The sequence below is a fragment of the Pristiophorus japonicus genome, chromosome 1 (genome assembly GCF_044704955.1).
Source record: "Pristiophorus japonicus isolate sPriJap1 chromosome 1, sPriJap1.hap1, whole genome shotgun sequence".
Classification (NCBI taxonomy): Eukaryota; Metazoa; Chordata; class Chondrichthyes; family Pristiophoridae; genus Pristiophorus; species Pristiophorus japonicus.
The window spans coordinates 351,134,476-351,149,178 of NC_091977.1; the positions used below are offsets into that span (position 1 = coordinate 351,134,476).

Below are 14,703 nucleotides of genomic sequence, written 5' to 3' on the forward strand. Positions count from 1 at the left end.
GTGTGTTCGAGGCTCGGAGGCTGTGGTGAGTTTGGGGCTCTGGGCGGTGTGGGGTGAGTTCGTGGCTCAGAGCGGGGTCGGGTGAGTGCGGGGCTCTGGGCGGGGCGTAGTGAGTTCAGGGCTATGGGCGGGGTGGATTGAGTTCGGGGCTCCGGGCAGGGTGGGGTGAGCGCGGGGCTCTGGGTGGTGTGGTGTGGGGGGTGAGTGCGGGGCTCTGGGCGGGGTGGGGTGAGTGCGGGGCTCTGGGTGGTGTGGTGTGGGGGGTGAGTGCGGGGCTCTGGGCGGGGTGGGGTGAGTGCGGGGCTCTGGGTGGTGTGGGGTGGGGGGTGAGTGTGGTGCTCTGGGCGGGGTTAGGTGAGTGCGGGGCTCTGGGTGGGGTGGGGTGAGTGCGGGGTGGGTTTGGGTGAGTTTGGGGCGGGGTGGGATGGGGTGGGGTCGGAGACAGGAAGACACAGCGCCGGGTTGTTGGGGAAAACGAGGAGTGGTGGAGATGAGCAGCCGTGACTGTCCAGAGGAGGAGTGTCCAGAGCGCACATACAGCTGCGCCCCCCCGCCCCTCCCAGCCAGCGATCAGCGGTGGATTTGGCAGGGTTTCGAAAAGCGCTTCACGGAGCCAGAGCGGGAGAGAGCCGCAGGCAGACTTTAGGCTGGCTCCGAGACACAAAAGGGAAGCAGATCTGCATCTGATATATCGCAGCAGTCCCGGCAGTTTTATTTTCTTTTAGTTTCCCCGGTACAGGTTCGTAGCTTACTCCGTGGTCGCAGTAACCCTGTGTGAGCTCTCCTCAGGCCTCCCTCCCCTTGCAAGACTCGGATAAATGTGCAGCTCAAGCTCGGCACCAACTAACTCAGGCCTAACTAACTATCTGGACAGAGCTCCCGCTAGTGGCAGAAAACGCTGCATTCCAGCAATTCAGTATCTTGCAGTGTAGTCGAAGAATGGTGCACTGAGAGAGAATTCAGTCTAAAAATTATAGATACTCCTGTATTTTTCTCATTATATTCTTTCCAGATGTGCAAAAAATTGGCAAGAGTCAATGACAGTTTTTCAAAATTTTCAGACAGGTGTTGGAAATCAATCTCGCCTTCTCCCATGAGTCAGTGTCTGTGTCTCTATCTAGCACATTGTGTCTCTGTCTTTGTTGCCTTTAGCTTAATGGTGGGACTCTCCCCTGAGTCAGAAGGTCATGGGTTGAAGTCCCACTTCAGAGACTTGAGCCAATATCTCGGTTGACACTGAGTGCAGTCCTGTCGGAGGTGCCAGCTTCGGATGAGACATTAAGCCGAGGCTGTTTGTGGGGTCTTGCTATGTGTAAATTGGCTGCTGTGCTTATCCAATTTATAACAGTGACTGTACTTCAAAAGGCTGTGAAGCACTTTGGGACATCCTGAGCACGTGAAAGGCGCTATATAAATGCAAGTTATTTCTTTCTTACTCTTCCTCTATCCAACTCCTTGTCTGCATGTCTCTGCCTCAAAACCCACTCACTGGGTAACCATTCCCTTACTCATTATCATCAATATTCCTTCTTACATTCAAAGAATGTCGAGTAAGGTGGAATAGTCTGATGAAAAATTCGGAGAAACAAATTTGAATCTAATTGGTCAATATATCTTCATGACCGCCAGAGGGACTGGGATTAACTGGATAGCTCTTTGAAAGAGCTGGCGCAGACTCGATGGGCTGAATGGCCTCCTGTGCTGTACTATTCTATGACTCTATGATCACACAGTGCTTATTTAAAGTGAGGCAGTTTGATCAGTTTCATTGGTAGACTGGGGACTATGAAAGGCATGCAAACAGGATAGCCCGAGGCTCAGCTCAACCTGCCAGTACAACAGTTGAGTCTCGCAGCTGATTGAAATGTGGAGAGATCACTGACTTGTTCTCTTCGCACTCCTCCCCAGCCCACCACAGAAAGCTCCATTGGAATAAATAATGCCATTTGATGAATGAAAAATAGTGCTGGTAAGAGTAGATTTCCCAATCTATGTTAACGGGGCGAGGACTCGGATTATCTGCTTGGCAGCGCTAACGATAATCTACAGTCAGGCACGGTGCAATCCTTTGCTTTAATTGCACCCAGTATGAATTTAACGAGGGGTTAATTCTCCTGTTAGTGCTGTAGCAGAACAATAGAAATGGGCCCAAGTAAGCTTCAGCTCGGACAGTCCCGCCCTAGTAACCTCTGAAGAATAAAACTGTATGAATGGCATGTGCTTGCCTCGAGCCATACCAGTGGCCCCTGATCGAAGTGCGTGTGTACGGCCCCTTGCTGAGGGCAGGACTGGGCTCGGCCGTGATGTTCCCCTGTGGCGGAACAAACTGCCAGTGCTCATCGTTAAGGCTCACCCATGAATAATGATCACTTGGTAGCAGCTGCTAATTGGCAGTTGTGCAACCGTATCCCAGTAACAACTTCAAATGCTGGGCGGAGGGGAAAGATTTGATGGAGAAAATTGGTGAGAGAGAAAAAAATAATGGGCAACAGACTGAGTTTTATTGAAGGAGGATAACTGGTCAGAGAAAAATGGACAGCCTTGAGGACTTAGAAAGGACAAACTTACATTTATATGGCGTTTTTCATGGCCTCAGGAAGTCCCAAAGCACTTTACAGCTAATGAAGTACTTTTTGAAGTATAGTCGCTGTTGTATTGTAGGAAATGCAGGAGCCAGTTTGTGTACAGCAATGACCCACAAACAGCAATGTGATTTGCCCAACATGATAATGAACAGCAGTATTTTAACTGAGATTGGTTGTGGGATAAATGTTGACCAAGACACTGGGGAGAACTCCCCTGTTCTTCAAATAATGCCATAAGATCTTTGATGTCCACCTGAGAGGGCAGATGGGGTATAACATCTCATCCAAAAGATGGCGGGGCCAAAGTTCACCCCCGCTGGAAAGGGGCGCACTTATCATTTTTGTAGTGTTATGGCTGTTGCAATGGACGCGGCGGCCCATCTTGCAAAATTCAGCTCTTTGTCGTTTTTTTTCGAGCGGGACGGAAGTCGGTCATAATGGGACCGGAAGTGGAAGCGGAACGGAGCCTCCGCTGCTGTCGATCATCAGGGCCAGGCTGGTGACGTCATCACGCTGGTGCATCATAACGTCTCTCTTCTTCAGTTAAAGGGGAGAACCGCTGTGAGCTCTGCATCTTTTTAAGTTCGGTCCACTGGGCCACCGGGAAAGGTTTCGGCCAAGCCAACAGCCTGGCACCCAAGAGGGGGTGCCTTGCTGCCTGTTGGCGGCCTGGCCGAACCCAGGGCCATAATTGTCAGGCTGACCTGGCAGTCAACCGACAAAAGAAAATAAGATGACGGCCGCAGCAGTGCACCCTCCCTTTTAATGGCGGCCACACTGCCATTTCAAACACAGTGCAAACACACGACAAGCACTGTGCAAACACACTGCAAACACACTCACTGCACCGACAGAAAAAGCTGTCGGGGGCACCAGAAGACTATCTCAGCTGAATTCCGCTTCCGGGGCGGGACATCGGCGGTGCGCGCTTTGCTGATGCACTTAGGAGGCTTCTGCAGCAGCGTGGCGGAAGTGGGGGCAGCGGGGGTGGATATGGTCACCACCGGAAAAACCCCTGAGGAGAATTTTGCGAGCGGCGGCCATTCGACGCAGCCACTCCGCTTTCCAACGGTCAGAGGCCTTATCGGGGGGCTGAATTTCGGCCCCGGCACCTCCACCAATGCTGCACTCCCTCAGTACAGCACTGGAGTGTCAGCCTAGATTATGTACTCAAGTCTCTGGCATGGGGCTTGAACCCACAGCCTTCTGACTCCAAGGCGAGAATACTACTACTACTGGCTAGCACTAACTGTCAACACAAGCTACCAGATATAAACAGCAACATTTAATATCATCTTGCTGAGGGCTGACTGTATAATCCCAACCTTTTGTTAAGTTAAACAACTTTTCAATGTTTTACCTGTGATCCAGTCTCCGTATTGAGAGCTGATCAGCAGCTAGCTAAGCTTTTAGGTTATGGTGAATTTTAGGTTGTCCCTGAGAGAATAACAGCTAACCTCAAAGCAGGCAGATGAGGACTCCTGGGTAACCTGCACAGTAGGAAGGTATAAAGTTGATAAGCATCGTGTGAGCTTTGAGCAGAGAATCAGCACCATTTTGCAGAACAAATGTGAAAAACAGGGACGTGATTGAGACCAGATGCTCTGGGGGGGAATTAAAATTTTCTGCCGAAAATCTCTGTGCTAAATTTTAGTCTGGAAGCAATGGCTTTTATTGCTTGAGTTTGACCAAGGGCGGAAGTGAGTTGTCAGTTTCATGCACTGAGTGAGTAACAAGAGAGATTTCCCGCAAGCTCACCATGAATGGGGCGAAGGTTCAATTCCAAGATTTCTATCCTTTCCAGATGGCTACAAAAGGATGACGCTCGCAGCCGTGGCCGTATGTTTGTGCCAATTTGTGTTCAAAATCATGAGCGGGTCTAGACAGAGTAGATTGAGAGAAACTGTTCCCTTTGGCAGAAGGGTCGAGAACCAGTGGACACAGATTTAAGATGATTGGCAGAAGAACCAAAGGCGACATGAGGAAAAACTATTTTACGCAGCGAGTGGTTAAGATGTGGAATTCTCTGTCTGCGAGGGAGGTGGTGGCAGACTCAATCACGGCTTTCAAAAGGGAATTGGATAAGTACCTGAAGGAAATAAATTGCAGAGCTACAGGGAAAGAGCGGGGGAGTGGGACTAGCTGGAGTGCTCTTACAGAGTGCCGACACGGGCTCGACGGGCCGAATGGCCTCCTTCTGTGCTGTAACCATTCTATGATTCTATTCAGTTTAGACCCCATTCCTTGTTTGAGCTCCTGCTGTTGGTGTTTACCTTATTACTGGTTCATACATCATAAGGGTCCTTGGGTTTATTGGTGTGATCGTGCAGCCAAGTGCTTGCCTGTTTCAGGCGGAAGCATATTTATAAGTCAGTAATTGGGGGGCCCTATGTCATACATAAAAGCCTGCACCATGCACACTCCACCCATTGATACCAGGCACTGAGCCGCCTAACAAGCAATCCTTATAGAGACTCATGTCAAACACTTAGGAAAAGGTACTTTGTGTGGGGTTAGATTTTTGTGGCATCCCATCCGCATTCCCACTCCTCACGATTGCATCCTCCCACCTATTTCCCCACCATGCCCCAATCATGATAAATCTTAGGCTCGACTGTTGTAGCCAGTGGCCCCACCCATCCCCCCTCCGTCAGCTTGCCCGTTAGAACCAGAACAGTGTTCGCGTCTCACCGGCTGTATGAAACGAGGCCTCAGAATGGCTCAGGCCTCTCAGCATGGACCATGGGTGGATGACATGAGTACTCTTCCTACCGACTGCTCAAAGTCTGCCCCAGGGATAGCGTTAGGACCGTGCAATTGTGTGGGGGCTCCTGGTCCAATCAGGGAATTGCTATCTAGCAGATCTAAGGTCTGGAGTGTCCTCTGTGGGCGCAGCCTGGATGTTGCACCCATTTTGCTGATGTTGAAAAACAGTAAAAAGGCATCACAGTCTGCTTTGCTTTATTGACAAGATCTTTCTGGACTATGTTAAGCCTGAGGAATGTGACCAACACACAGCTACAGCGCCTTGGCTGTTGGGTATTTAGTTTGATCAGTTTGAGTATAGAGGAAGGGTTTTAAAAGCCAAGAGCATCCCATGTTAACAGTGTGATAGCAGAGATCCTAGACTCAACCTGAAGCTCAGTCCTTCAGCCTGTTGCCACACGGTGATATATCTGACATTGCATATTGTTAACTGAACACTAGGTGGCCTCCTGATGGATTATAAGCATATGGTAGCAATTACATTTCAAGGTCTCTATTGTATTGCTTTTGATATTCTTTGATGGAATAGTCTAAAGAGTCTGGAAATTAGAAGGTAACAACAAACCTGAATGTTTTCTTGGACATCACATTAGGAAACCACTAGTTATCAGCCCAAGGTAGCACTGGAAACCAAACCATTCCCCACTCTACAACTGCCAGTCTAAATTTGTTTTTAAACAAACGTACATTTTGCAAAGATGAAAATCTATGGAAATAACCAGGGTGGCTGTAAAAGCTTCAGGGGTCATGATATATAAATGTAGACAATGATTGACTGAAAAAGGGGCTAAAAGTTCGTGTGGTTTACGCCACCCATTATATTGCGAAAACATGATGGCCGCTCTTTCGCCAGCTGATGGCGGGTTCCTGCGAAGTCCGGCATTTTCCCAGGTCCAGCAGCGCTGCTGGTAAAAGCAATGGCCGTTGGAATTTAAATTACGGAGAGGGTGACGTGACACGCCAACTTAATGTCACCTCTTGGACCTTAGCGCTGAGTTCAGCACTGGGTCCTAAGCTTGCCATGAATACACAATGTTCAGCTGGCTCAGAGAGGTGCTGTCAGCACCTCTTAAAGGGACACACATAATTCAGCTAATTTGTATAAACATTTTTGGATTGTATTTTTTTGATTTTATTGAAGTAGTGGCTTTCTGAAATACATGCTAAAGTTTTTTAAGTGTGCGGGGAATGCTGTTCGACGTTTCCAAGGCCTTGGATGGTAAAGGAAGGCATCTGAGGAGACAGAAAATGCTGGAAATGCTCAGCAGGTCAGGCAACATCTGTCAAGAGAGAAACAGTTCATGTCTCAGGTCGAGATGCTGCCTGACCTGCTGAGTATTTCCAGCATTTTATGGTTTTATTTCAGATTTACAGCATCTGCTCACATAGGGAAGAGAAAGGCACAGAAGAGGAAGAAGCAGAAAGAAGAATGCAACCCAGACAGTCCCTTTCTGGTGGGATATCCGGGATGGAACCATCTGCCAGTGACCACAACCCCAATTCCCCTTTCAACATTAGTCCCACACCTTACTTGGCATTTGTGTTAGTGCTGAAGCACTTTTATCATTTATTTTTAGATATGGAAGACAGTCAGCTTTAAGAGCTGAAGACTGCCATTTCAGAATTATTTTTAGGGTACAGGTATGAAGAGCAAGCAGGAGCATAGGATTAAACTGGAGGAGAAAAACCTTGGTGCAGACTCCCTGGGCTGAATGGCTAGTTCCTGTGCTGTCACATTCTATGATTCAAAGATGCTAAACAGTACAGCACAACACAATGTGGTGAATCTACTGGTCTATCAAACTTTAAATTATATTTTCTGGTCAGTCGATGCTTTAACACTTGGCCTATCTTAAGTTACTTACAATATCTTTCCACTTAAAGACTATATTTCTGTGTTTTTTGTTGATTTATCTGTAGGGTGAAGCTGGACTGAGATTGCCTGGACTCAAGGGCGACAAAGGTGAACCAGGAATCGCTGGACCTCCCGGCCTGCCCACAGTGGAAGAAATTAATCCGATAGAGCCTGGCCCACCAGGTCCGCCAGGAAAAGCTGGTAAACCAGTGAGTAAATTAACGGTGGATTTTAATGCAGTTGTGCTGCTTGCTCCTTTGTTTAACTAACCTTGGACTAAAAAAAGATATCTCCAGGGTCCAAGTGTACTCTAATGCCTGTCAAGCCAATGTTGCAGCCACATTTCAAATGCTACTTTAAAGTAACGTACACCATGGGGCTTGTGGCTGCCAACAGGAATGTTGGCCAACTGATAGGGGCTGCAGTCCTGAGTGGTCAACTCAAACATTAACGAGCCGGAATGAAACTTCCCAGCAATCTGCTACCCCAGCATTTATGGGGCACCATGTTCACTGTAATCTCTGCTGAAATCCGAACTTTGATCAAACCCAGTAAGGCAGATAACCACGGTGTCACTGGCCTAACAGAAACATTTTCTGTATTTTTAATAGGATTGATAATCTGTCTTTGCACCTGTTTCTAACTGTACTTTCTCATTACAGGGTGGCCCTGGAAAAGATGGATTGCCTGTAAGTGTTTAATTTATGTCGGTTCACGTGACAGAGGCACATATTGGGGAATTTGGTTGTCTTCAAAGCCATAATAAAGATCGTGGATAAGGAAAACTCAGTAGATATTATGATTTTCAACTGCTGCTCGCCCGTGTCTCACTTGTAAAATGGGCAACCAGAAGGCAAACATCAGCTGGGCACGTTGGCACCCCTTTGATGGCCAAAGTCTACCTGATTTAATTTTCAGGCAAGCCTTTTGATGGCCATCCAGCACTCCCGCCCAAAACAGATAGGAGGGTGTTTAAATATGTACATTGGGGTCCTACGCTGGTTGTAGGACCCCGATTGCCATTTTCATGTGCAAATGGAGGAGGTTCGTCCCAGTCACACACCATCTCGACTTGGAAATATATCGCCGTTCCTTCATTGTTGCTGGGTCAAAATCGTGGAACTCCCTCCCGAACAGCACTGTGGGAGTACCTTCACCACACTGACTGCAGTGGTTCAAAAAGGCGGCTCACCATCCCTTCTCAAGGGCAATTAGGGTTGGGCAATAAATGCTGGCCTTGCCAGCGATGCCCACATCTCAGGAACGAATATTAAAAAAAGCATGCTCCATGCACAATAGGTCTAATTGTAAAAGGACCGCTGGCAGCCGCTCCAAAAACAACACAGCAAGTTTTTTGAGATAGGGAATTTTTGTGGGACCCGAAGGAATGGGAATGCTCCTCTGGGCCCCACAAAGCTACAGAGCATCGCTATCTCCCTCCCACTCGGGATCGACTCTCCCTCCCAACAAATGCAACTTGTGAGCCAGCTCCATGCAGCAGCCCGCCAATTTTAGACCTGAAAACGGTTCGGGCCTCCTGACGGTGGCTTTTTGGGCAGATGCTGGGCATCACTGCTGAACTCACCCCCGTCTTGGGTTGAAGTTAAAACTTGGTTAGACTACACTTCGGGTGCTGCGTACAGTTCTTGTGGCCATTTTATAAAAAGGATCTAGAGGCACTGGAGAGGGTGCAAAAAAGATTTACAAGGATGACACCAGAACTGCGAGGTTATATCTATCAGGAAGGATGAACATTCTGGGTCTCTTCGCTTGAAAAGAGAAGGCTGAGAAATGACCTAATAGAGGTCTTTAAAATGATGAAAGTTTTGATAGAGTAGATATAGAGAGAGTGTTTCCACTTGTGAGGAAGAGCAAAACTAGAGGCTATCAATATAAGATAGTCACCAAGAAATCAAATAGGGAATTCAGAAGAAACTTCGTTACGCAGAGAGCGGTGAGAATGAGGAACTTGCTCCCACAAGTGGTTGAAGCGAATAGTATAAATGCATTTAAGGGAAAGCTAGATAAGCATGAGAGAGAAGGGAATAGAGGGTTATGCTGATAAGATGAGGAAGACTGGGAGGAGGCCTGAGTGGAGCTTAAGTGCCGGCATTGACTGGTTGGGATGAATGACCTGTTTCTATGCTGTAAATTCTATGTACAGGCAACTCTCAATTATCCGGGTCCCTCGGGGATTGGGCTATGTCGGGTAAACGATTTCTCCATTAGAGCGAGTTGACATTACAGGCTCGAAGGGCCGAATGGCCTACTCCTGCACCTATTTTCTATGTTTTCTATATAATGCTTACAGTACTGCCGGTGTGCTCTAACCAATAGCTGTAGGGTATCTTCTAATCCTTGAATTCTAGTCCTCTAGATCTAAAGACCATTAGGCTCGTTGATTACTTCCTGTAACTGTTCATGGCATTTTAATGAATTATGAGAGGCAGTGGACCTGTGTGCGAGCAGCAGCGGGAGCTGAAGCAGGGCAGAGCGCTTAAAAGCAGCGCGGCAAGTGCAGGCTCGACAGAGGCAGTGGACTGCGTGGGAGCAGCAGCGGGAGCTGAGGCAGGGCAGAGCACTTAAAAGCAAGGCTCAACAGGCAACATTCGAAAGGAACATCAGAGTTTCAATGTGATGTCACACACACGGAATTTTAAATGCCGTTACAATGGTTTCCCATTGCATCCGTGTGCGGATAATCGAGAGTTACCTGTAATTCTATGATAGAGGGATAGAACCTAAATGCCAGGGGTGACAGTGAGCTTGTGGGGCTTGGTTCCACCTGAAGAACTGTGTTTAATTCTAATCAACATACTACATTGGGAACATCCTTTTAGAAACATAGGCCCCAAGTTTCCACACGCGGTAAAACAGGCGCCCCTCCGAGCTGGGCGCCTGTTTTTCGCGCCAAAAACGGCGCCTGAAAAAAAACGCGCTATTCTGGAGCGCTTTGCAGCTCGAAGTCAGCTTGGCGCGGCGCCCAGGGGGTGGAGCCTACCACTCGCGCCGATTTTGTAAGTAGGAGGGGGCGGGTACCATTTAAATGAGTTTTTTTCATGCCGGCAACCCTGCGCGTGCGCGTTGGAGCGTTCACACACGCGCAGTCTGAAGTAAACATTGGCACTCGGCCATTTTTGTAGTTCTTTGTAGCTGTTTAATTTTTTAACATTTTTTAATACAACCACATTGCCCTTCCATGATCAGCACTGAGGCTTCTTGCAGCAGTGAGAAGGCTGCAGGAAGCCTCAGAAGTTGAGGCAGCCGTTTCCCGACGGGCCCGACCGACGGCAGGGGGGCCTCCCCCCCCCACCCCCCCAGCCGTCGGGAATGGCTGCCTCAACTTCTGAGGCTTCCTGCAGCCTTCTCCCTGCCTGAAGTACTTTCACACAGGTAGGAACATGGTTTATTTAATCTTTTCTTTGCTAATAAATTTTTATTCAGGTTGGAATTATTTGTATAATATTTGTATAAGTATAACTAAGGATTTATTGTAGAATGTAATGACTTCCCTTCCCCCCCCCCCTCCCCCCCACCTCGTTCCCGACACCTAATTTGTAACCTGCGCCTGATTTTTTACTGTGTAGAACAGGTTTTTTCAAGCCTACAAAAATCTTCACTTGCTCCATTCTAAGTTAGTTTGGAGTACGTTTTCACTGTGGAAACTTTTAAATCAGGCGTCAGTGGCCGGACACGCCCGCTTTTGAAAAATAAATTCTGTTCAAAAGTGAAACTGTTCTATATGACTAGAACTGTAGAAAACTTAAATGTGGAGAATTGCGATTTCTAAGATACTCCGTTCTCCACCAGTTGCTCCTAAAAATCAGGAGCAAATCATGTGGAAACATGGGGCCATAGAAACATAGAAAATAGGTGCAGGAGTAGGCCATTCGGCCCTTCGAGCCTGCAGCGCCATTCAATAAGATCATGGCTGATCATTCCCTCAGTACCCCTTTCCTGCTTTCTCTCCATACCCCTTGATCCCCTTAGCCGTAAGGGCCATATCTAACTCCCTCTTGAATATATCCAATGAACTGGCATCAACAACTCTCTGCGGCAGGGAATTCCACAGGTTAACAACTCTCTGAGTGAAGAAGTTTCTCCTCATCTCAGACCTAAATGGTCTACTCCTTATCCTAAGACTATGTCCCCTGGTTCTGGACTTCCCCAACATCGGGAACATTCTTCCTGCATCTAACCTGTCCAGTCCTGTCAGAATCTTATATGGTTCTATGAGATCCCCTCTCATCCTTCTAAACTCCAGTGAATAAAGGCACAGTCGATCCAGTCTCTCCTCATAAGACAGTCCAGCCATCCCTGGAATCAGTCTGGTGAACCTTCGCTGCACTCCCTCAATAGCAAGAACGTCCTTCCTCAGATTAGGAGACCAAAACTGAACACAATATTCCAGGTGAGGCCTCACTAAGGCTCTGTACAACTGCAGTAAGACCTCCCTGCACCTATACTCAAATCCCCTAGCTATGAAGGCCAACATACCATTTGCCTTCTTTACCGCCTGCTGTACCTGCATGCCCACTTTCAGTGACTGATGAACCATGACACCCAGGTCTCGTTGCACCTCCACTTTTCCTAATCTGCTGCCATTCAGATAATATTCTGCCTTGGTGTTTTTGCCCCCAAAATGGATAACCTCACATTTATCCACATGATACTGCATCTGCCATGCATTTGCCCACTCACCTAACCTGTCCAAGTCACTCTGCAGCCTCTTAGCGTCCTCCTCACAGCTCACACCTCCACCCAGTTTAGTGTCATCTGCAAACTTGGAGATATTACACTCAATTCCTTCATCTAAATCGTTAATGTATATTGTAAAGAGCTGGGGTCCCAGCACTGAGCCCTGCGGCACTCCACTAGTCACTGCCTGCCATTCTGAAAAGGACCCGTTTATCCCGACTCTCTGCTTCCTGTCTGCCAACCAGTTCTCTATCCACGTCAGTACATTACCCCCAATACCATGCGCTTTGATTTTGCACACCAGTCTCTTGTGTGGGACCTTGTCAAAAGCCTTTTGAAAGTGCAAATACACCACATCCACTGGTTCTCCCTTGTCCACTCTGCTAGTTACATCCTCAAAAAATTCCAGAAGATTCGTCAAGCATGATTTCCCTTTCATAAATCCATGCTGACTTGGATCGATCCTGTTACTGCTTTCCAAATGTGCTGCTATTTCATCTTTAATAATTGATTCCAACATTTTCCCCACTTCTGATATCAGGCTAACCGGTCTATAATTCCCTGTTTTCTCTCTCCCTCCTTTTTTAAAAAGTGGTATTACATTAGCTACCCTCCAGTCCATAGGAACTGATCCAGAGTCGATAAACTGCTGGAAAATGATCACCAATGCATCCACTATTTCTAGGGCCACTTCCTTAAGTACTCTGGGATGCAGACTATCAGGCCCCGGGGATTTATCGGCCTTCAATCCCATCAATTTCCCGAACACAATTTCCCGCCTAATAAGGATATCCTTCAGTTCCTCCTTGTCACTAGACCCACTGTCCCCTAGTACATTCGGAAGGTTATTTGTGTCTTCCCTCGTGAAGACAGAACCGAAGTATTTGTTCAGTTGGTCTGCCATTTCTTTGTTCCCCATTATAAATTCACCTGAATCCGACTGCAAGGGACCTATGTTTGTCTTCACTAATCTTTTTCTCTTCACATATTTATAGAAGGTTTTGCAGTCAGTTTTTATGTTCCGTGCAAGCTTCCTCTTCTACTCTATTTTCCCCCTCTTAATTAAACCCTTAGTCTTCCTCTGTTGAATTCTAAATTTCTCCCAGTCCTCAGGTTTGTTGCTTTTTCTAGCCAATTTATATGCCTCTTCCTTGGTTTTAACACTATCCTTAATTTCCCTTGTTAGCCACGGTTGAGCCACCTTCCCTGTTTTATTTTTACTCCACACAGGGATGTACAATTGCTGAACTTCATCCATATGATCTTTAAATGTTTGCCGTTGTTTATCCACCGTCACCTTTAAGTTTCCTTTGCCAGTCTATTCTAGCCAATTCACGCCTCACAACGTCGAAGTTACCTTTCCTTAAGTTCAGGACCCTAGTTTCTGAATTAACTGTCTCACTCTCCATCTTAATAAAGAATTCGACCATATTATGATCACTCTTCCCCAAGGGGCCTCGCACAACAAGATTGCTAATTAGTCCCTTCTCATTACACATCACCCAGTCTAGGATGGCCAGCTCTCTAGTTGGTTCCTCGACATATTGGTCTAGAAAACCATCCCTAATACACTCCAGGTAATCCTCCTCCACCGCATTGCTACCAGTTTGGTTAGCTCAATCAATATGTAGATTAAAGTCGCCCATGATAACTGCTATACCTTTATTGCACGCATCCCTAATATCCCTAATTTCTTGTTTGATGCTGTCCCCAACCTTACTACTACTGTTTGGTGGTCTGTACATAACTCCCACTAGCGTTTTCTGCCCTTTGGAATTCCGCAGCTCCAAACCATACCGATTCCACATCATCCAGGCTAATGTCCCTCCTTACTATTGCATTAATTTCCTCTTTAACCAGCAACACCACCCCGCCTCCTTTTCCTCTCTGCCTATCCTTCCTAAATGTTGAATACCCCTAGATGTTGAGTTCCTAGCCTTGGTCACCCTGGAGCCATGTCTCCGTGATGCCAATTACATCATATCTGTTAACTGCTATCTGCGCAGTTAATTCGTCCACATTATTCTGAATATTCCTCGCATTGAGGCACAGAGCCTTCAGGCTTGTCTTTTTAACACACTTTGCTCCTTTCGAATTTTGCTGTAATGTGGCCCATTTTGTTTTTTGCCTTGGGTTTCTCTGCCCTCCACTTTTACTATTCTCCTTTCTATCTTTTGCTTCTCATGCCATTTTATTTCCCTCTGTTTCCTGCATAGGTTCCCATCCCCCTGCCATGTTAGTTTAACTGCTCCCCAACAGCACTAGCAAACACTCCCCCTAGGACATTAGTTCCGGTCCTGCCCAGGTGCAGACCATCCGGTTTGTACTGGTCCCACCTCCCCCAGAACCGGTTCCAATGTCCCAGGAATTTGAATCCCTCCCTGCTGCAACACTGCTCATGCCACGTATTCATCTGAGCTATCCTTCGATTCTACTCTGACTAGCACTTGGCACTGGTAGCAATCCTGAGATTACTACTTTTGAGGTCCTACTTTTTAATTTAGCTCCTCGCTCCCTAAATTCGTCTTGTAGGACCTCATCTCGTTTTTTTTACTGATATCATTGGTACCTATATGCACCACGACAACTGGCTGTTCACCCTCCCTTTTCAGAATGTTCTGCACCCGCTCCGAGACATCCTTGACCCTTGCACCAGGGAGGCAACATACCATCCTGCAGTCGCGGTTGTGGCCGCAGAAATGCCTATCTATTCCCATTACAATCAAATCCCCCCATCACTATAGCTCTCCTACTCTTTTTCCTACCCTCCTGTGCAGCAGAGCCACCCACGGTGCCATG

At 47.3% G+C, this 14,703-nt stretch overlaps 1 protein-coding gene across 4 annotated transcripts in view; it reads left to right on the plus strand.

The window, feature by feature from the left end:
• Nucleotides 1-14,703, plus strand: part of LOC139273519 (collagen alpha-1(XV) chain-like) — a 539,503-nt gene that overhangs the window by 317,429 nt on the left and 207,371 nt on the right. For all 4 annotated transcript variants that reach the window (XM_070890449.1, XM_070890476.1, XM_070890459.1 and 1 more), the window contains exons 9-10: nucleotides 7,272-7,415; nucleotides 7,869-7,895. In XM_070890449.1, the coding sequence (XP_070746550.1) occupies nucleotides 7,272-7,415; nucleotides 7,869-7,895 (171 nt within the window). The remainder of the gene's footprint in view (nucleotides 1-7,271; nucleotides 7,416-7,868; nucleotides 7,896-14,703) is intronic.